This window comes from Ursus arctos, unplaced genomic scaffold, assembly GCF_023065955.2.
Source record: "Ursus arctos isolate Adak ecotype North America unplaced genomic scaffold, UrsArc2.0 scaffold_12, whole genome shotgun sequence".
NCBI classification, from domain to species: Eukaryota; Metazoa; Chordata; class Mammalia; order Carnivora; family Ursidae; genus Ursus; species Ursus arctos.
In genome coordinates this window covers 16,604,165-16,627,128 of record NW_026622786.1, presented here as the reverse complement: position 1 = coordinate 16,627,128, position 22,964 = coordinate 16,604,165, and the positions used below count along the sequence as shown (strand labels likewise).

The following is a 22,964-nucleotide window of genomic DNA, read 5'->3' as shown; positions in this document are numbered from 1 at the left end:
TTTTAGGAATAATACTCATATTTTATAACATTTATAATCCTATCATCGTCCTTAAACTCCTCATCCTTTCACTCATTTATTTAAATTTGATCTTCATGACAACCCTTTATTTTTAAAGATTTTCTATATTTATTTGAGAGAGCGCAGACTGAGAGAGATCTCAGAGGGAGGGGGAGAAGCAGACTTGCCACCGGGCAGAGAGCCCAATGTGGGGCTCGATCCCAGGACCCTGAGATCATGACCAGAGCCCAAGGCAGACGTTTAATGAATTGAGCCACCTGGGCACCCCATGACAACCCTTTAAAGAGATTTAAATACCCTCACTGGTAATGAGGGAACTGAGACTCAAAGTTAAATATAGGGGCACCTGAGTGGCTCAGTCAGTTAAGCATCTGCCTTTGGCTCAGGTCATGATCTCAGGGTCCTGGGATTGAGCCCCATGTCAGGCTCCCTGCCCAGCAGGGAATCTGCTTCTCCCTCTCCCTCTGTGTGTGTTTGCTCTCTCTCTAGCTCTCACTCTTTCTCAAATAAATACAAATTTTTAAAAAGTCAAATATAATTCTTTTATATTTTGGCACTTCATGTAGGATGTGTACCCTCTGTCACTGCTACTTGTGAGGTTCAAATGTACCAGTATTTTCCAGAAAACCTGAGCATTGTGTATAATGGGAGGTTTATCTAAAAATTTTAATAATGTTTATTTTGATATTTACATATATAAGATCTTTAATATATAATCTTTTATTATTGATTATATATTCAGTTTGTCTTTATGGTATTTATGGTCTTCTCAGTGGAAAAAGCTCTCGACTAGAAATTAGAAGATTAAAGCCTTGATTTTTCTACTATTGGACAAATGTAATATTGATTAAGCCACAAAGTTTTTTAAGTTTCCAAAGGTCATTCTGATTTGCAACTAGAGTGAGAACCATTTGCTAATGTGTATGAAAACTCTATGAAGCTACAGAACCATTTTGCACTTTAGGGAGATTTTATTGAATTTTTGTAGACCATTGTTTCTTAGCATCTGCTCAGTGTTGATATATTCTTCAAGGAAAAGATTCTGTTGCCAAGTAAGTTTGGGAAATAGCATTAGACAAAGCTAAACAGGTTTCTTTAGGACTTTCCAGAGTTTTTTTTATATGTCAGTGTGTATGTGGATCCCCTAGGTTCAGGAGTAGTACTCAGTTTTCTAAATTTATTTGACCACAAGAAGCTTTTTTTTTTTTCTTCTTTTTTTGAGAAGCATTTCATAAGGACTGTTTATCCTGGAGCACATTGCTTCCTTATATCCTCTGCTGTCACCTCGGTTTGCTCTGGTTTAATCATCGTCATATCTATTAACTTGAACTTGTCACAGTCCTTTTGAGTCCCACATGGGCTCTCAAACTGAGATTCCCTCGATTAGACTTGGCATTGCAGGTTCAGTGATCATACTTTCTGTCATCATTCAGGTCATTTGTGAAAATGTTCAGTAGAGTCTTAGAAGTTTTAAAAAACTGATGAGAAAAAAATGCATGTATGAGGCTACTTCAGTGAGGAATAAAGTAGAATCCTTTTAAAAAATAGACTGGGAGTTAGATTATTCCTTTGTTACTGTTATAGGAATAATCATAAAAATCTTTTTTAAAAATCTCTTATTAGATATCCATTTTCCAGGGAATTGAAGAAGTGGCACTTTGTGCTATTATTAACCAGACATTTCAGAGTATTTGCAAAGTCTGTATTCTAAATCATATCATATTTTCACATTTTAACATGTGCATTACTCACCAAACATAGTAGTATATATAGCACAAGATGACTGTAAGACATTTGATTTTGAGTATTCACAATAAAAGTAAGTTTACACAGATTTAACCTTAATCTTTTTTATTTATTTATTTATTTATTTATTTATTTATTTATTTATTTGAGAAAGAGCACAAGCAGGAGGAGCAGAGGGAAAGGGAGGGAGAATCTGAAGTGAACTTGGAGTGAAGCTGGTCTTGGGGCCTGATCTCACGACCTGCCAAGTTCACTACGTGAACTGAAACCAAGAGTTGGTTGCCTAACTGACTGTGCCACGCAGGCGCCCCAACCTTAATCTTTTAAAGGTGAAATTACAATTGTTGGGAATGGAGATAACGGTAAAACTAAATATTTCCTTGGAAACCTTATTTGATATCCTAATAGGAGCTATGATAAACCTATACTAGTATAAATGTAGGAATAAAAAGATGATTCACCATATTTACCAGGGAAGTCCAACAATAGCCTCCTTTGCCTGTTAGATTAATCTTTTTTTTTTTTTTTGAAGATTGTATTTATTTATTTTATTTAGAGAGAGTGTGCCTGCACACAAGCACGGGATGGGGGCAGAGGGAGAGGAAGAGAGAGAATCTCAAGCAGACTTTCCACTGTGCACAGAGCCCCCACAGGGCTTGATCCCATAACCCTGAGATCACGACCTGAGCCAAAATCAAGAGTTGGATACTCAACTGACTGAACCACCCAGGCACCCCAAGTTTAATCTTTTTAATTCTTTCCAGGACCTTTGTCAACTTTAGTCTTAAAAGGTGGTTCTCTTGATTTGTAGAATGATACTTTAGTGTTTTTTTTTAATACAGTTTTAACAGTTAATTTGACAATCGAGAGTTTACTAGTTTTAAATTTACTTCATTTTATGTAAGTTAATCTTATGAACTTAATTTCAATAATAAAACTGTAATTGAGTAAATTGTCGTATATCATTGTTAAAAATATTGCATAGTTTTAAAAGAATAAGAGTTAATAGCAGTTTATTTGAAGAATATTATAGCAGTTAAAAATTTGTATTCTGGAGTCAGTCAGATCTGGGTTGGAATCTTACCTGTTCTACTTTCTAGCTGTGTGACTTGGACAAGTTACCTAACAACTTCAAGCCTCATTTTCCTCATTTGTAAATACTTACTTTACAGGTTTGTTATATAATACTGTAAGGTTTAACAGATAATTCATGTTAAGTGCTTAGCCTGATATCTGGTATCATATTTGCTATTATAGTAGAATATTTTGAGAAAGAAATACATTTTTTAATTTTTAGTGCATTTTCTTGCTTTCTTCATGGCACGTTGCTTGCTTATGCTGATAGACCTAACTATGAAATAGCTGCTTTATCTTTTTTTTCTCATCATGAGCATTTAGCCCAGAGTTTAGTTTTAGGGAAGATACATTTTGGGGATTTTTTTTTAAGGTTTTATTTATTTGTTTGTTTATTTGAGAGAGAGGGGGGGTGCAAGTAGTAGAGAGGGAGGGAGAGAGACAAGCAGACTCCATGCTGAGCATGGAGCCTGATGTGGGGCTCGATCCCAGGACCCTGAGATCATGACCTGAGCCAAAATCAAGAGTTGGATGCTTAACTGACCGAGTCATTCAGGCATCCCTACATTTTTGGGATTTTTTAATTTATCAGATGGAGACAAAGAAAATGTTAAACCCAGTATATGTAAATGTGTTTCCCTATTATAAATAAGAAGTAAAGTTTACTTTAAAATTGTTTCAAGTGTATAAATACTTGGTTATATAAAATTACTTTTTTTTATTAGTTGTGGAGAATATTTATAAGAATCGAGAACCTGTCAGACAAATGAAAGCTCTTTATTTTATCTCTCCAACATCAAAGGTGAGTATTTTGAATCTTTAAAAGGTATGTTCATCATTCACCACTGATACCATTTTCTCATAGAAAATTCAAATAAAACATTCTTTATTAGAAAAGTAGTGCCATACACTAGTTTGCTTAGGAAAGTTTTTCTGTTAGAAAATTGTTTCATTTGCACTCTTCTCAGTGAGAATATATAAGTGAAAGAATCCTCCCCCCATATATGAAAGCAGAATTTAATTGTATAAAACGGTAGTTTCTTTGAGTAATTTGCTACTCAGTGCTGTCCTGTGCAACCATATTTTTGGGATGACGGAAGTGTACATAAAAGAAATAGTCTTAGATTAATCCTTTATCTTAGTGACTTCTCTATAGCATACACTTATGCATACCTATACACGCATGTATGTAAATATATTTTTATGTCAAAGGAATATCTTAGTTTAAGATCTGTGATTGAGCTCATACTTAAAGCCAGACTGTTAGAGCCAAGTAAATACCAGATTCCTTTATTCTGTACAATATCTGAGAATGAATTTTTCAATACATCGTTTCCATATTTCCACTCAGAATGTTAAGTTGGCAATTCTAGTTTCATTTCTTCTGATTCTATTAGACAGCAGGGAAAAAAACCAGATATTCACTGTTTAGTCTCTGCATATTGGCTGCTGCTGTTGTTTTCTTTTTTTAAAGGTTTGTTTATTTATTTATTTATTTATTTATTTATTTATTTTAGAGAGAGAGAAGGGGGAGGAGGGCAGAGGGAGAAGAAGAGAGAAACCCAAGCAGACTCTGCACTGAGCAGGGAGCTTGATGTGGGGCTTGATCTCAGGACCCTAAGTTCACAACCTGAGCCAAAACCAAGAGTCAGATGCTTAACCGACTGAGCCACCCAGGCGCCCCTGGCTGCTGGTGGATTTTAGAGACATTTTATATCCTAACACTAATTCTTAGCATTAACAGATAATGGTATGAAAGACTATGTGGCCATTGAAAATGAGATTTCTAGGAAATTTTAGTGATTTAGGTAATTGTTCATTTTTAATGTTAAGTGACAGAAGCAGGATACGAAATTATGCGTTTAGTAAAGGAGCAAAGGACTCAGAAAAAAATGGTACCTGAATGTGGCTCCTTTTTCTACTAAAACCAACTCTAGTTTCTCTTTCAGTTCTGAGTCAGTTACCTGTGTCCTACAGCCCTTGGGTTCATTGGACACTAGTGGAAAAACCTAGTGAGAGACTTCCTTCTTCAGTGGCTGTGTGAGCCGGAGACCAGTGTCAGAGTGTTCCCAACCAGGGGTCATAAAATGACAGATTTCAGGAAGAGTTTGGCTATAAGAGATTTTCTGAACACCAGGGAAAGGTCAGTTGGTGAAAAAGAGAAGCCCTGGTGGTTTGTTTGCTTATATACCTACAGCCCTTAGGAGGGGAAATCTTTTTGCCTTCCTCCTTTTGTGGAACTGCCTGTATTTAGGATTCTCCCAACAACAAACCTAAGCCTCCAGTGGGAATTGACAAAGGAAAGCATTGACACATCTAAGTGGGTCAAGCTGCCAGAGAGGGGAAGTTCAGTGAGAATGAAGAAAATACACATCTTACAAAATATAGCTGCTTGGAAAGAAGGATGAAGACCTGAACAGAAAAATAATACACATAAGGGGAGTGTAGTATAGCACATAAAAAAACTTCCTGAAGCTCAAAGATGTGATTTCTCAGTTAAAAAGTTAATTGCAGAAAAGGGTTATCATCATTGAAATTTGAATTAATAGCCTGGAAGGTCAAAATGGAATCTCTCAAAGCAAAAAAACAGTCATGGAAATTATGGGGGAAAGATAAGAGACTTGCTAGATAGAGCCATGAGATCTAACAGAAATAGTTTTAGGACTTCCAGAAGGAGATAAAGGAACAAATGGAGGGGAGATCATTAAATTCTGTGTTCTTCATTTTTGCTTCCCGGTCATTGTCATCTTTAAAACTACCAGCACTATAAATTAATTAATCAAAAAAACCCCACAAAACTACCAATACTGAGGCATGTAAGAACTACCGGACTATATTACCTGCCATTCCTCCTCCTTGCAGTCATTTCCCAACCTCTGGGTCTTTCATTATCCCTTGACAGTTTTACTCCTAGCTCACTGTTAGTCTCTTCAACACCTCTTCAGTCGTAGTCTCAATGGCTTCATTATCTGGGAGGATAACATTTCCAGGATGTTCATCGGCTTCTCGACTCCCTGATTTGTTACCTTCTTATGGTCTTATGTGTGGCTTCAGCTTTCCTCACTGAATTGTTTCTGGATCTTCTCATTGCTGAAACAGTACTCTGTTCATACATATTACCTTACTACTTAGGTTTTTAGCTATTACTGGCTAAACAACGTAGCATTTAAAAAAAAATCAGTTTATAAAGTAAACTTCTAAAAAGTTAAGGTTTTTTTTAATTATCAAAAAAGAATACTCTTAGTTATTTCAAAAGCTGACATATTTAAATTAGTATTTGGTTAAATGTATATTAACATCTAACCTTTTTTAAGTCCGTAGACTGTTTTTTACATGATTTTGCAAGTAAATCTGAGAACAAATACAAAGCAGCGTATATATACTTCACTGACTGTAAGTAGCTTTGTAGAAGTATTGTTTCATTGTTTAAAATCCCATTAATTGTAAAGTATTTATTACAGTACTATGATTTTCTGCTTATTGCTTATTCTAATTAGATTAGAAAGAATCTGAAGATATAAGATCATATCTATCCTAATTCATATTAAGGTGATAGAAAATTAAATTACGACTAGTCATTTTTGCTGGTATACAGTGGTGGGGGGTTGGTGGTGAGGGCTGTCCCTCAAATTCTATGCTGATGACAGGAGGAATTTTTTTTAAATCAAAGTTTTAATTGGGGATTTGATTATATAATCAAAAATAAGACCCTTTGGGAGAGTACTGAAGAAATTGCCATCTGCTTGGCAAATATTAATGGAGAGAATATGTCACATTTCTCTTACCATGCCATATGTTCAGATAGAAAGCAGCTAAAGAATCACAGAGAAGTCTAGAAACACGTAGAATTCTGCTTTATGTTTTACCTTACATAATTATGCTGCAAAATGAAAATGCCATTCATCTAAGTGCAGTCTTGGTCTGTGCTATTAGAGATTCATCATTTGAAGTAGTATATTATTTTTCCTGTAGGTTATTATTTATCTCATGCCCGTAGTAGTTTGCATTTTAAAAATATCATGCCATAACTATTTACCCTTTAAATAACTTTATTATACAGAAATTCATGTTTATGGAATTGATAAAATTTAATGAATGTAAAGCCTCTTAAGGAATCTTGAGGCTAAAGAGCATCATGTTAAAACACACTAAGACCCAGTGGTTGATGTTCCAACCTAGATTAAAGGTGGGGTTGGGGGGAATAGGCTCTAAGGTCCAGAATTTATTAGTCTCAGGATTTCCTGACATTAGAGAAGTTCTTGTAATACATACAAGGAAAAAACTAACAATTTGTGGGGTATGGTTGCACTTAGTGCCAGATTTAGAAAAGTAGTATAAATTCCTAAGAAGTTCTGAAAGTCCTGTAACGTTTAGTAAGTTGTGGGTTTGGACCTGATTTTCCTTCCTGAAAATTTTAGTTTGCTGTGTAAGCAGCTCTCTAAGGAAATAATCTTATCTTATGGTGCCTATGAATGAGGAAAATGGAATTTCTATCACAGCCCTCTTGGCTAGAATACATCTGCTCTGTAAAATGAAGAAGAATATTTACATACTATCTCATCCTCATAGTAAATTACGTTGTGAAAGTCACTAATTATATGTAAAAAATAAGTATTCTTGGATGTTGAAATGATTTATTCAAAGGAATAAAAATTTTGTTGGAGTTACATGCTTTGATTTTTTTTTCTCTCTCTCAGTTTGTCCTGATAGTCTCTTTAACAAAATTAAAGCTTCTTGCTCCAAGTCAATAAGAAGATGTAAAGAAATAAATATTTCCTTCATTCCACTTGAATCTCAGGTACTTTCTTTTTTTAATTTTAATTCATAATGGATTTTATATACTGTGTATTTGGTGATTTTGAACAATCCACAAATAAATATTTCTCATGATGAAGGAAAGGAGATGAGCATAAATTGGAACAGAACATTATGAAAGTGGAACTTAAATTTCATGGCTGCCACTAAGTCCTGTGTATGTCAAGTTTTATAGCACTATTAGATTATGAAATCAAAAGATTTTGAGCAGTCTATGTTAGATGACTCAAAAGAAATCATTTTAGCTTCTGTGACCATTTGTGATATTAAAACAAATGTTTTATATAACATTATAGAGATTATCTTATAAAATCTTTAAGTTTTAAAATTCATTTTGACTTTGGAATAGTTATGAGCCTTCAATTAATAATAATAATCATGATAGGAAACACCTACATAGTACTCTCCATGCGCCAGGCACTTTCCTCAATGTTTTCCATAAATATATTCATGTAAATCCTCATCATAGTTCTATGAATAGATAGTAATCCTATCTTCATTTTAAAGATGGGGAAATCAAAAAAATTAAGGCACTTGCCCCAAATCACACAGCTTGTGCATTGCTCAGCTTTGATGTGCTCTGTTCTCTGTGTTTGGACTCTAGCATTTCATAGAATTGTAATAGCTCACTGTCGTTTGGAACTATAGAGTCAATATTTTAAGGGACAGGAAGGTCCTAGAAAAGGGATTTTTCTTTTAAGCAGTTGCTGTTTTGGGCAAAGAAAAATTATAATCCAAATTATAAAATTTTAAGATATCTATTTAACATTATACTGTTTCCAAAGGTTACCTTTAGACCTGTTCCTTTTAATGTGATATGTAAGATTAATGTAGGGTGAAATGGGCTTCCTAAATGATGTGGGGTATAAACAGTAGTGTGAGAAATATTGCAAGCATATCTAGAGCATCTGCTGTACAGATGGTAAATATAGTTTAAGTCTCAGAATTCATTAAAATTCTGCAGTTGCTGTATTTGAAGGAGAGATTTGTGTAGCTCTCTGACCAATTTGATTGTTGATGGAAATAACATGTCTTTGTCTATATAGAGAAATCTCATGAGAATCTTCTTACTGGTTTTTGCAAAATGTTGTGATTATTTAAGGTCCTGTCTGCTTTGTTTCCCCCCCATGTGAAGTTTTTACCTTTGTTCCCTTGATAAATATCTTAAGAAGGTTTACTTAGTAAATTTAACTGTTACGGAGAAATTATAGTGAAAATATTTTTAACTCCTTCGTTTGCGAGTGAAGATATAAATGAAATCACTCAGTGATTTGAACTATGAGGAAAGGCCTCTATGAGCATTTATCAAGATCACGTGCAGTGGACATTGTCTGCTAGATGCAAAGTGGTTTGCTGTGCTGGGAATGATATATGCCCTGCACGCACCTGAATGCTGCAAAAGAAATCCAAAGAATTACACATCTTCAAAATGATATCAACTAAGATTCTGTTTAACTGCATATAATAGAAAAATTTGCTTTCAGTAGTTTAAACGAGGGAAATTTATTTCTTAGTAATATAAAAGAAGTCACGGAATGGGTTATATATGCTGGTATGCTGCTCTACAGAATTGTCAAGGGCCTACTCTAGGCACGACCCTCATGATTCAAGGTAACTGTAGTATATTTCATCCTCATTTGAAGAAGCAGGGTGGAAAGAGAAAAAGAAGGAGGTATATAGATTTCATTTATATCTTGTTGGCTAAAATTTAGTGACATGGGTATGCTTAAGTGTATAAATGTAGTCTTTTACGTAGGCATATGTGGCTGCTTCCCCCAAAGTGTTGGAATGGTTACTGAAAAGTAAGGGAAGAGTGGTTTTGGGGGAGGCAGCTCACAGTCTACCACAAGAGAAGAGAGATTAATTCATACTAGGAGAATGAGAAAATACTTCATGAATGGATAGAATTTCATAAGGTGGGAAAGAAGAGGAAAGTGAGAATAACCTGAATGCAAAGATACAAAAACAGAAACGTGCAGAGGAACAGCAGAAGTGTGGATTAATTATAAGGGGCGAAGATATGCCAGATAAATCTGTCTCTATAGGTAGGTTGGGACTGTGTTGTTGGAAGCTCTAGTTCCCACCAAGAATAAATGGCAGGAAATGAGCTGATGCAGACAGAAGACCATGGAACTGGTCCTAATGTCTTTAAGGAAAAGTAGAAGTCAGGGGATCATTGGGGAGAGATCGTCAAAATCAGATATGATAGTGCTCCGAAGAAAAGTTGGACATTCAACACATTTAGAGGTTGCTTTGGGAGGAAGGAGGTTGATTCACTCTTGAATTTGAGTCAAAGAGATTAAAGAAACCTCTCTCTTTCCCTCTCAGAGGGTTTAAAATAATTAGTGCTATCACATATATATTAAAGCAATTAGATGGAAAGCATTCAAGAATATAGGGGAGTTTGATTACAGTGGACCTTAGGGAGTACAAAGAGTCTGGTGTAGTTAGTGGAGAGAGTACTAGGTGGTGTCTAGGTAGACATAGACCTAAGCCAGCGATAGATTAGCAAGAAAAGTAGATGGAAGTGGTGGGGGTGCGCATAGTCTCCTTAAGAGGGGCGCCTGGGTGGCGCAGTCGTTAAGCGTCTGCCTTCGGCTCAGGGCGTGATCGTGGTGTTCTGGGATTGAGCCCCACATCAGTCTCCTCTGCTAGGAGCCTGCTTCTTCCTCTCCCACTCCCCCTGCTTGTGTTCCCTCTCTCGCTGGCTGTCTCTGTCAAATTAAATAAAATCTTTTTTTAAAAAAAGTCTCCCTAGGAGCTGATTATGGGTCATAAAGTTGAAGAAAGTATTTGATAATAGTCTAAAGGAACATGTAATGGTGCTGATGAAAAGTGGAGAAGAGGAGGAGGAAGGAAATGGGAGAAATACGAGTGTAGAATGAAAACTAGCTCCAAAATTCTCTTGATTCATTGAAGTAAGAGATAGCTTAGATTAATTTAAACTATGGTAACAACTCCCTGAATCTCAGTACATTACAACAACCAAGTTTATTTCTCATTCATGTTATTGTCCATTGTGCTTTGCCTGTATTCTCTTCATTCCAGGACTGAGGCTGAAGGAACAGCCCTTGTCTGGGACATAGCAGAGGGTAAAGAGAAATGGTGGAGCCACACGATGGCTCTCCCCACCCACACACACACCATGGCTTGAGTCACACCATGGCTCTCCCCACCCACACATGCACCATGGCTTTTAAAGCTTTTGTGGGAAAGTAGCACGTGTCGCTTCTGCTCATATTCCAATGACCATAGCCAAGACTGACTTCAGTGAGTGAGAGGCCCTTTAGGGAAGGGCAGTAAGTTTTTTTCATTGTTGTTTGTTTGTTAAGGGGGGGGATTGGGGCGGCAGAGGGAGAGAGAGAATCTGAAGGAAGCTGCGCGCCCAGTGCAGAGCCCAACTCAGGGCTTGATCTCACAACCCTGAGATCATGACCTGAGCCAAATCTAGTCGGACTGTTCTTCACCAATTGAGCCACCCAGGCACCCCAGGGCAGTAAGTATTTTTGAACAGATTATATTACCTACCATTGTGTGATAGTGTACTATGAAAAGTGCTTTTTGGAAGTTAATACAACAGCCAAGACTGAGTAACACAGACATAAGTGGATTATAATTCAGTAGTTAACCTGTAATATTTATTACATACTTACTTTTACACTCAATACATTATCCTAGGCTAAGAGGGATTGCTATCATTGTTTAAAAAAATAAAATAAAATAAAAATTAGTTTAGTGGAGAACTCTCAACCCCAGTTAGAGAGCTGCTTCTTTTGAACTCTTCAAATAACACAATAATGGTAAATCTCTAATCCAGTTCTTTGTACATAAGTAAATGCTTTTGTTAGTTGAATAAATGTGTCTTTGAGGTTTCAGTGTATCCTATGATTAGACCAATTACTATGTCTGGCACAATACTGTGTTTTTAGAAAATATGTTTCTATTTTAAGGACATGCAGAGTATAAGCTAAAGAATTGAGGAAACATCTCAACTATGGAAAATTTCTAGGTATTCTCTAATGGATTAAGATTTTTAATGTATGTCAAATATATAGACCAATTTTGGCTTTGTTGTATTTGTGCCAGGTATTAGATTTTTATTTTAGTTTGACTACCTCAGATTCCTTCATCTGTTGCATAGGTAGTGAAAAACAAACAGTACAATCTGTATATGAAACAAGAATTGAAGGAGAGAGGTAGACTAAGTAGGAAAGGAGAGTGAGAAAAGAAATAAGGATGAAATCAAGCCAGAAAGAAAATGAGGGTTGATTAGGGTAAAGATACAGTGGTCTCAGGAAACAGCATGGTGAGTGCAAATAATTTCTTTTAATGTCCAAATAATAGCTGCTTTTTTCTTGACTGATTTTTTTTTCATTAAGTCACCAAATTGACAGTGTGACCTTTTTTTCCGGCCTAACTTAGGTTTATACTCTTGATGTACCAGATGCATTCTATTACTGTTATAGTCCGGACCCCAGTAATGCAAACGGAAAAGATGCCATTATGGAAGCAATGGCTGAGCAGATAGTTACAGTGTGTGCTACCCTGGATGAGAATCCTGGAGTAAGATATAAAAGGTAAGACACTCAGTAGTGTCTGTATATGTTATGCTTTCTATCTGATCTCCAGTATAGAGGTTAAGTAATGTCTCTGTGCTTGTGTTTATTGGTTTCAGTTTATTTTCCATGTGAAATTATGCTATTTATAAAGGAAATTTAAAGTTTAAGGTTGACATTTCAGAGCAACTAATATAGCCTCTGTTACTAAATTTCAGCACTTAAATTTGGTAGGATTTGCAAACACTTTTTCATAAGTTTAAGGAATGCTTAGAGGAAAAGTCTTTATTGTCATGTAGAGAATACAGTCTTACAATTAATGTTTTGTCAAGTTTTCACGAAATCTGAATGGCCATATTAACTGCATAGTGATTTTAGTGTCAAAGTATGTATGTATGTATGTATTTAAGATTTTATTTATTTATTTGTCAGAGAGGGAGAAGGAGAGCACAAGCAGGGGGAGTGGTAGGCAGAAGGAGAAGCAGGCTCCCTGCTGAGCAAGGAGCCTGTTGCAAGACTTGATCCTAGGAGCCTGGGATCATGACGGAGTCGAAGGCAGACACTGAACTGACTGAGTCACCCAAGTGTCCCTCAAAGTATTTATAGTATCTAATTCCAGTGGCCATTTTAAATAGATTATTGGGTTTTTTTTTTTAAAGAGATTAAGTTTGACTTAATACTGTGTACCTTTATTTATTTGCTTTTTAAAAATAAAATTTACTGCAAAGTGCATAAATTATATGTGTATGGCTTGATAAATCATTCCAAAGTGAACATATTCCACAAACCCCACCAAGGTCAAGAAATAGAACGTAGATGGCATCTCAGAGGTTCTGCTCATGATCCCCCGTGATCATCACCCCCTCTTTCCTCCCCAAAGGTCACTGCTGTCCTGACTTCTAACACATATTTTAGTTTTGCCTGTTGTCAAACTTGGTAAAAATGGAATCAAACGAGATTTTTTGTTTCTGACTTCTTGGTTCAACATTATGTTCTGAGAGTCATCTGTGTTGTGTGTAATTGAATTTTAATTTTAATCTCTTGAATTTTAATCTCTGCTTGCATTTTAATCTCTGCTAATTGCTAGCGGTGTGACCCTTCTGCGCTCAGTTCCCTTTATCTAAGAAATGGGAATGATAATACCCATCTTACAAAGTTGTTGTTAGAACTCTGTAAAGCATTCAGAATAGTGCATGGCACCAGTAAAATGATAGTAGTAAATATACTGTAGTACAACTAATAAGTATTATCACTCATTTCTCTTTTAGAAGTTTCTTTAATTTAAACATTGGCATTGGTCAGGCTATTTGGGCTGAACTGTTTAATGTCAAATTCATGTAATATTTTAAGTTACGTTACTCTTAAGCACTTAAAAAAATCTATTAATTACTTTGAAAAATATAGCAAATCTCCTTAATTCAGATGCTACCTAATAAGCTCTACTCATACGTACATCAGGTATTGAAAACATTCTTTTTCTTAGAGGTGATATACTAATTACATTCTGAACTCAGGGGAACAGAGCTAAGTGGTTTATCTTCTGTTAGAGTTCAGTTGCTGTTCAAGTTTCTGCTCTTGGTGTTGGCTCTGTTCAGGATGAGTAAATATAACCAATTAATAAATTAAAAGCTCACCAATGGACCTGTTTTGAGTTAGTGCAATAGTTAAAGAATAATCCAGGCTTTTAAAATCCTACTTGCACTTTCTCAAAGCATTCCTTTATATCTTATGGACCATTAAAGTAATTCAAACATAAAATTACTTGTTTTGAAAATATTTTAAAGCAAAATGTATACTAAATTATTCTTTATAGTTGCTGCTTTATTTATTCTTAAGGTGTTAAACCTAAAGAGTCTTTAACTCTTTGAAATCCTCAAAATAAGACTCTTCATTTTTGAGGTTGGTATGCTAATTGGGAGCTTTTTCCAGCATTTTTCTTGTAGACTCAAAAGTTATACTAATGCCACTGGTCTTGAAGATATAATTTAGATTATGATTTTATCATTTTAGTAGAGAGTGATTTATAAGAGTTTATGCAAAAGATTATATTGGAAAGCTGATTAGATGTTAGAGAACATGTTGGGAAATCTCACACTGCTAGTGGGAAGGATAATTGGTCAACTAATTTGGAGAGTAATATGCTAATATCTAAAAAAGTAAAAAATGTACTTTATGACTTGGCAGTTATACTTTTAGATGTAGAGAAACATACGTAGAGATTTATTTTCAAAGATATTTGTTTCAGTGTTGTTTGAAATAGTATAAAATTGAGAATGACTTAAATGTCTATCCTTCAGGGAATGAATACATAGAATCCAGTATAATTATATGATGGAATACTATATAGAACTAAAATGAATAAATGTGATATATATATGTCAACATAGATCTCAAACATATATATAACATATACTATTAAACATATATAAAATAGTAAATATATATATAACAGCATTGACAGGAAGAATACACACCAAATTCATGGTAGTGGTTGCAATTGGGGGTTGGATAGAGGTAGAAGAGAAGCCTAGGAATTGGGAAGAAAATAAAGGGAACTGCAATTTTATTTATATTATTTTCTTTACATTAAGAAAATCTGAAGCACATATGATAAGGTTTACATTTGTAAAAATCCAGACAAATTGGTATAACATTATATTTGATATATTATTATCTGAACTTCTCCGTGTTTATAAACTCTTTTAAATTAATAAATTGTCATGTGGTTTAATTTTAGAATTCAGCTTTATGATATTGTAACGTGTTTTGAAAGAAAGATAATTGTTTGAACATTTTTTCCACTTTTAGTAAACCTCTAGATAATGCCAGTAAGCTTGCCCAGCTTGTTGAAAAAAAACTTGAAAACTACTACAAGATTGATCAAAAGAGCCTAATAAAGGTAATGTATAAAAGGCAAATAGTGATTATGCACAACGTCTGTGTTATTTCTTCATAAACCAAAAAAATCTGTTCATTTTCCAGTACTGATTTGGGAATCATTAACATGGATGTTAGCTGAAAGCTTAATAGTGTGGTTTTGTGGGGGAGATATGGTTTTTAAAGTAAGCACTGTGTCCAAATCCTGGCTCTGCCATTTAATTCATAGCATATGTCAGTTTGGGCACATTATGTAACTTCTCTTTGCCTAAGTTTTTTTTGTCTGTAAAATGGGGATAATAAGAATACCTATTTTACAGAGAGAGGGTTAAATGAGTTACTACTTGTAAAGTTCTTATAATGATGTTTATTACTGAATAAACAATAAATATAGTTATTCTTGTTATTACTAGCTCTGACTTTGCACAAATTATCTAGTTTGAGTTGTATTTTCATCTATAAAATGGATGAGATAAACATATAGCTTGCTTGGTTGGTATGAAGATTAAGCGAATTAATGTGTCCGGCACATACAGGAGTTTAATGAATGGCAGCTGTTATTATCTTACGAAGGTAGTGTAAAGTAATCAGAGACTAAGGTTGGGACATGGAGAATACCAGCATTTAGACTTGGGTTGGAGAATGAGGAGTCTGAGGTGACTGAAGGAGGTGGGGCCGGGGGGCTTAGGGAGCCATATGAAATGAATGAAAGAAATTGTTGCTAATTTAGAACTAAGAGGAGATGGGCAGGAGTAATCAGTGGTTTCTGATTACTCTGATACAGTGTTTTTTAGTAAGTGAAATGAAAAGAACAATACATAGAATATAATGGGAATGTAGGCAGGGGCTTAATCTTTTTCTAACTGGAATCTTGGAAAGCACCCCAGAGGAAGAGGCTCTTCAGCTTAAAGAATAAGTACAACATCATGGAAGAGGGACTTGGTTGCTTAGATAACCGGTTTCTTTGACAGAGGCATAATGAAAAAGGGAAATTCACAAGCAACTGCACTGGAATGGGAGGGTATAAGCTTAGATGTAATGTTAGTTTAGAACTCAAAAGTTACTAGAGGTCTGGTGAAAGCCATTCTGATGTAGCATAGTAATAGTCAATAAATGTATGTTGAATGAAGGAAGAGATACATGATCAGTATGTTAGTAAATATCCTTTTGTCCTTCATAATTTCAATGAAAAAAAGACAAAATCCACAAAAAACAAACTTGTCCTTTCCATTTTTCTGCCTGGGAAATTATACATCCTTCCAATACTTGATTATTTTCCTTCACCTAAAGACATGATGAAGTGTCACCTCCTTTCTGAAGCGTTTCCTGACTCTTCAGGTCAAATGATGCTTCCTTCCCCATTTGTCATAACCCCAATCCTTGATATAACATTTATATTGCACTGTCTTTTTCCTATTTGTATTTTTGAGGACTTATAACTTAGAGGTATTGAAGGCTTATTACTAAGTGCTAGGTACTAAATGTATTATGGTGTTATTACATTAAATCTTTACAATAATCTTATACAGCAGAAGTTTTGATTATATTTTACAAATGAGAATACTGAGATACTAACAAGTTAAAACAGTTTATCCAAAATCTTAGAGCAAGTTAATGGTCAAGACTGAACTCATCCCTGGATCTGTGTGATTCCAGAGGCTTGTGCTTTAAACCACTGTACCATATGGGGTCAAGGTTTAAATGAGTAAATGGCTAATTAAACATTTTTTTGAAGGTCTGTCTCATGTAATTTACCTATGTCTCATACATGGAAATAAATAGGAAATGTTTGTCTAATGAGTTGTAGTTACTTATTTTTTCCTTGCAAGAGTGTATTTAAATTCAAGTTAACATATAGTGTAGTATTAGTTTCAGGGGCAGAATTTAGTGATTCATCACTTGCATGGAGTTGTAATTATTTCTTACTGCTTTAAATAATAATCCTAGTTCCTAAAATGAAGTATGAAAGACACTGATATTAACAATACTTTTCCCAGCATTATTATTCACTGTTTAATGATTAGTGCTGTTTGTGAATTAATAACAAGGCTTTCGTTTTGATTTGCCATCTTGGTTGGCCTCAGTATAATCTTTTTAAATAGCATAACAGTTACGAGCACAGGCATGGAGTGAAACTGACCTGGGTTGGAATCTCCATTCTGCCACTTACTAGCTATGTGATTTGGGCAAGTTACTGAATTTTAAGCTCTAATGCCCTCATCAAATGGAGATAATAATACCTGCCTCACAGGGTTGCTATAAGAATTAAATTACATATTTTTTGCTTAGCACATGTGCTTAGAGCCTTAGTCGTGACTACTGTTCATAATTTATATCAGTTTTAGTGTTTATGGAGCTGAATTTCTAAGAAAATGAATTTAGTGCAAGGCAAATGTTACTTTTTTTAAAATGAATTTTCGCAATATTGTTTTATTGAATATAGCCCCTTAATCTAATTATGAAAGCTTTAGTTTTTTGTAGTCTTGTTTTTTTCCCTTATTGTGCCACTCCAATTTTTCTATTTTAATAGAACTTCACGTTCTTAAGAATGAGACAGAATTTAGGAAAGGTCTGCTTTTGTTTTCTGAGATATTAACAAGGTGTTCACACAAAGAAATTGAAGTTTCTGAAGATAATTTTATCTTGTTATTCCAGGGTAAAACTCATTCCCAGCTCATAATAATTGATCGTGGCTTTGATCCTGTGTCCACTGTCCTGCATGAACTGACCTTTCAGGCAATGGCATATGATCTACTGCCAATTGAGAATGATACATACAAGCAAGTATAACTTGAAGGGCATATAAAGGGCATATACAAACAGGGTATATAGGATATGAGCATTTAATGATTCGTGTAGGCACCAGAAATCTAAAGCCCCTGTAACTTTGATATTCAGAAACATTATCATTCTCTTACCCTATAATCAGAACGTATTAAACATATCTTGACCTTGTAAGTTAATGGGTAATTTGACTGCTTTGAAGCTTTTTTGGTGTAGTTGCTTCCTTAACTATGTCTATAACAAAGCTGCATTTAAACAGTTAGAATTCGAACTTTTTGCTTATGTTAAGAGTAAATACCAGGCCCACAACTGTATTTATTGAAGTGGAAACCATATTCAAACTTGTTAGGCTATAATTATTCTGAATCACACGTGCAAAAGTATCTGTGTGTGTGTCTTGTCAATATGTATTTAAGAACATTAGAAAACTAGAAAACTGAATAGGGTAACTATTGAGAATAGGCATAATATTACTAATTTGGTACCTATTGACTTAACTCTGATACAGGCATACTTACTTTAAAAGTAATGCCAAATAGAAAGCTAAGTGAAAAGTGAAGTAACTTTTCTATGAAGGAAACCATTTTACTGTATTATTGTGAATCATTATGAGTGTATATAGGTGTACATACATGTATATATTTACATGTTGATGTCATAATCTCTAAGTCCAAATTGGCATTTTTCATCTATGATTTACTGTTTAAGCATAGTGGTAAAAAAAGGAATATGAATCAGTTCTGAAATTTTATGTTTAAATTAATTTAGTAATTTTGATTAAAAGATCTTTTTTCTACCCTATGTATTGTATTTATGTATTTTCTATTTTATGTTTATTTGCATTCTGGTCAAATCCTGGCTTCTGAATTTTTCTCTGTGTAATTTATATTAATGTCTGGTGACCTAGAGAAATCAGTATTGCTATTTTTCTAATACAAAAGTAGTTTCAAGCAGTTTATTCAGAATTTTCAGAAGAGATATTGTTTACCTCTCTTGTCCTTTAGGTCTCTAAACCTGCATTGCTCAAGAGATTTAGAAAAGAGTTAAACTTAAAAAAAAAAAAAAAGTCTAGAAAAGAAAATTAAACTGATGGACGCTTCATAAGTCTCTCCCTTACTCTTAAAAAAAATTAAACCTTTCTTTCCTCGCCAGCAAACCTAGGGAGATAATTTTTTTTTTTCACGTAGGCTCCATGCCCAGCAATGAGGGGCTTGAAGGGAGAATAATATTTTATTTAATTATTTATTTTGGAGAGGGAGGGGCAAAAAGAGGGAGAGAATCTTAAGTAGGCTCCACACCCAGCACAGACCCCAACATGGGGCATGATCTGACCTGAGCCAAAGTTTGGACGTTTTAACCAACTGAGCCACCCAGGAGCCCCCGAGAGATAAATACTTTATCCATGCTGGGTGTGGAGCCTGCTTAAGGGAGAGACTTATGAAAAAAAAAAAAAAGCCAGCAATACTTCTTATTATGAATCAGAAAAGTCCAGAGATAAAACTAAGATGGAAGCTTGAACTCCTGTGCTTTTTGCTCCATTACAATTGTTCATGGAAACAATACAAAGCAGGAAATTCTAGGTATCCATATTCTATTTTTTATCTTGGTGATCTCTTTAAATGTACTCTTAAAATGGGGTTGTCATCATCTTTTGGTATTATTAGGCTTGCTGCCTTAATCTTTGTTTATAAATCAAAGGTTAAAGATATTATATAAGTACAAAGTGGCATTTTAAATGGCAAATGGGCTGCTTCTCTCCTTAATGTGTTCTGGTTAAGCACAGTCATTCTGCCTTTGGGTGTCTGCACTTAAGACTGCATAGGTAAATGGTGTTTTGGGTGGGGCCTGTAATTTTGGGAGTTACGAAAGTGATTGTACTCATACAGGAGAAATCTACATTTATTGTCTGTAATCTAGAGCTGGGAAAGTTCAAAGCTGTCCTTTCTAATCTTGGCTCAGGAAATTGACAGTTCCAAGGGTGATTGAATCTCCCTAGCTCCGCAGATGGAAGGAGGCTATCTGTGTAAAAAGAGAAGGGACAAATTACATTTGGGGAGGCAGTGAGTCAGGAAGCCCATTTTGAGTAATTTCATGAACCCCTTGAATTGCTTCTTACTTCAATAGTACTCATTAAAGCAATCACAGTTTTTTATGACTATATTAGTTTTCTCTCATTTCCTTTCCCATTCTTCAAAGGAGATGTGGTTATAGGATTAGGGAAGAATATAGAAACAGATGATACATGTTTATGAATTTATTTACTTGGATACATGTTTATGAAATGTTAACTCTGAAACACCTTCAATATTTAATAGGCTACATTGGAGGTGATGTTTCTGTTCTTCACTTAATGGGTATTTGATAGTTGCACTGATGGTTACGAACACATCAAAATAGTATTTTAAGCAATTAGAACACGTTAATAATAAATTTAGTCTTGTTCTTAGAGTTGATTGTAGAACATTGAATTTTTGTTCCATAAAATAACATTTTGCTGAGCTATATCCTAACATTTGAAAGCAAAAATGTCTTGGTAGACATAGCACTTTGATTTTTAATGTAAGGACAGCAAGCAATATGCCTTAGTTTTGAGTAGGTATTCATTATCATCCTAAAATACTGGATTGAATGTGTGTATTGTTTAATTTCTTGAGCTGTGTCTTAAAATTATTGTTTGTAAAAATGTTTCTTCCACTTTTCGTGGGGGATAATTCAAAAGATTTTTATTTCTGTCTACTTGTAGATACAAAACAGATGGGAAAGAAAAGGAGGCAATCCTTGAAGAAGATGATGACCTCTGGGTCAGAATTCGACATCGGCATATTGCAGTTGTGTTAGAGTATGTGAACCCATTTTAATTTTTATTCCATATTTTTTAGGCACTAAGTACATGAAAGTATATTTTATAATCTTAGAATATTTCTGTAAAGAGTAACACCTTAGAAATCTAAAGAATTTTCTCAAATTTGACAGGGAAATTCCCAAACTAATGAAGGAAATTTCATCAACAAAGAAAGCAACAGAAGGGAAGGTAAGACTTTTATTTAACATTCAAAATAATGGGGCGGCTGGGTGTCTCAGTCGTTAAGCGTCTGCCTTCGCTTAGGTCATGATCCCAGGGTCCTGGGATCACGCCCCACCTCAGGCTTCCTGCTCAGCGGGAAGTCTGCTTCTCCCTCCCCCACTCTCCCTGCTTGTGTTCTCTCTCGCTGTCTCTCTCTGTCAAATAAATAAAATCTTTAAAAACAAACAAAAACGTTCAAAATAATGATGGTGAATTTTTAAATGTGTTTAAAATTTTTATTTTATCTTTTTAGTTTTCTATTTTGGGAAATTTCTAACATACACAAAAGTAGAGAAAACAAACTCCATGTACCCATTTTCTAGTCTCAACAGGTAGCAGCATTTTGTCTGTCTTGCTTCATTGAATTTATTTTTAAAAAGCCATTTAGCCAATTTCATCAGTGCATTTTTGCTAGCTTTTTTTTGAGGTGTAATTTACCTAAGTGCACATATCCTAAGTGTATACTGTGAGTAACTTTTTACTTCTATATATATATTTGGAACCACCACCTAAATCAAGATAGAGAACATTTCCATCATTCCAGAAGATTACACAATAGTATCATCTGTGAATAAAGAAAATTTAGCCTGATCCTTTCCAATCTTTACACATTTTAAAATAGTTTTCTTAGTAGTTAATATCTCCTAGCCCTATAATGTAGAACAGAATTGATGATAGAGGATATCCTTGTCTCATTCCCAACCTTAGGAGAAACGTGTTTGATATTTCACCATTGAGTGTTGTGTTGGTTTTAGGTTACTTTAGATAACATCCTTTTTTTTCTTTTTTTTTTTTTCTTTTTTTTGAGAGAGAGAGCACAGGGTTGGGCAGGGCAGGCAGAGGGCGAAGGACAGAGAGAATCCCAAGTAGGCTCCACACCCAGAGTGGAGCCCAGTGCAGGGCTCCATCACACGACCCTGAGATCATGATAGCCGAAATCGAGATTTGGATGCTCAACTGACTGAGCCACCCAGGTGCCCCTTGATACATCCTTTATCAGGATTATCCCTTCTATTCTTAATTTGCGAAACAGGTTGTTGTTTTGGTTTTTGTAATCAGAATGGATGTTGGATTTCATCAAATGCATCTACTGAAATTATTTTTTTTTCTCCTTTTTTCTGTTACTATGATAACAAACCAACCATGCATTCCTGGAATAAGTTGCACCAGTCTTGATGCATTATCCTTTTCCTATATCACTGAATCTGTTTGCTAATATTTTGCTTAGGTTATTTAATTCCAGGTTTATGAGAAATATTTCCCTGTAATATTCCTCTTTTTTTTTTTTTTTTTAGATTTTATTTATATATTTAGAGAGAGGTGTGTGCAAGCGGGGGAGGGGCAGAGGGAGAGGAAGAGAGAATCCCAAGCAGACTCTGTGCTGGGCTAAAGGAGCCCAACTTGGGGCTTAATCTCATGACCTGAGCCAAAATCAAAAGTCAGACACTCAACCAACTGAGCCACCCAGGTGCCCTAAAAGGTATCATTATCTTATCATAGGCTACTTAAAGTATACTTTTGTCATGTCCTGAATAATTCAAGAACCTTATAACTGTTTGACTGCATTTACCCCCTTCCTGTTTTGTGCTATTGTTGTCATATGTTTTACTCAACATGTGTTTATAAACTTAAGATGTTATTTTGGGGGTGCCTGGGTAGCTCAGTTGCTGAACATTTTTTTTCAGATTGTTGGCAGTTACGAATAAAGCCACTATAAAATATTCAGGTTTTGTGTAAACAGATGTTTTCATTCCCTTGGGTAAAAAGAGTGGGGTTTCAGGGGGGCACTTGGGCGGCTCAGTCCATTAAGCGTCTGCCTTCAGCTCAGGTCATAATCACGGGACCCTGGAATCCAGCCTGAGTTGGGCTCCCTGCTCGGCAAGGAGCCTGCTTTTCTCTCTGCCTCTTCCCTTCGCTTGTGCTCCCTCTCTCTCAAATAAATAGATAAAATCTTTGAAAAAAAAAAAAGTGGGATGGCTGGGTCTATGGTAAATGTATGTTTAACTTTATAAGAAAATTCCATACTA

At 35.0% G+C, this 22,964-nt stretch overlaps 1 protein-coding gene across 3 annotated transcripts in view; it reads left to right on the top strand.

Annotated features, from left to right (window-relative positions):
- The window catches only part of STXBP3 (syntaxin binding protein 3), a 59,957-nt gene that overhangs the window by 11,949 nt on the left and 25,044 nt on the right, over positions 1 to 22,964 (top strand). For all 3 annotated transcript variants that reach the window (XR_007190296.2, XM_026484664.4, XM_057310414.1), the window contains 8 exons: positions 3,567 to 3,643; positions 6,156 to 6,234; positions 7,539 to 7,639; positions 12,079 to 12,233; positions 15,021 to 15,111; positions 17,745 to 17,869; positions 20,617 to 20,712; positions 20,847 to 20,904. Coding sequence is in view for 2 of the 3 variants with exons in the window: in XM_026484664.4 (XP_026340449.1) it covers positions 3,567 to 3,643; positions 6,156 to 6,234; positions 7,539 to 7,639; positions 12,079 to 12,233; positions 15,021 to 15,111; positions 17,745 to 17,869; positions 20,617 to 20,712; positions 20,847 to 20,904 (782 nt within the window). In the remaining variant the exon portion in view is untranslated. The remainder of the gene's footprint in view (positions 1 to 3,566; positions 3,644 to 6,155; positions 6,235 to 7,538; positions 7,640 to 12,078; positions 12,234 to 15,020; positions 15,112 to 17,744; positions 17,870 to 20,616; positions 20,713 to 20,846; positions 20,905 to 22,964) is intronic.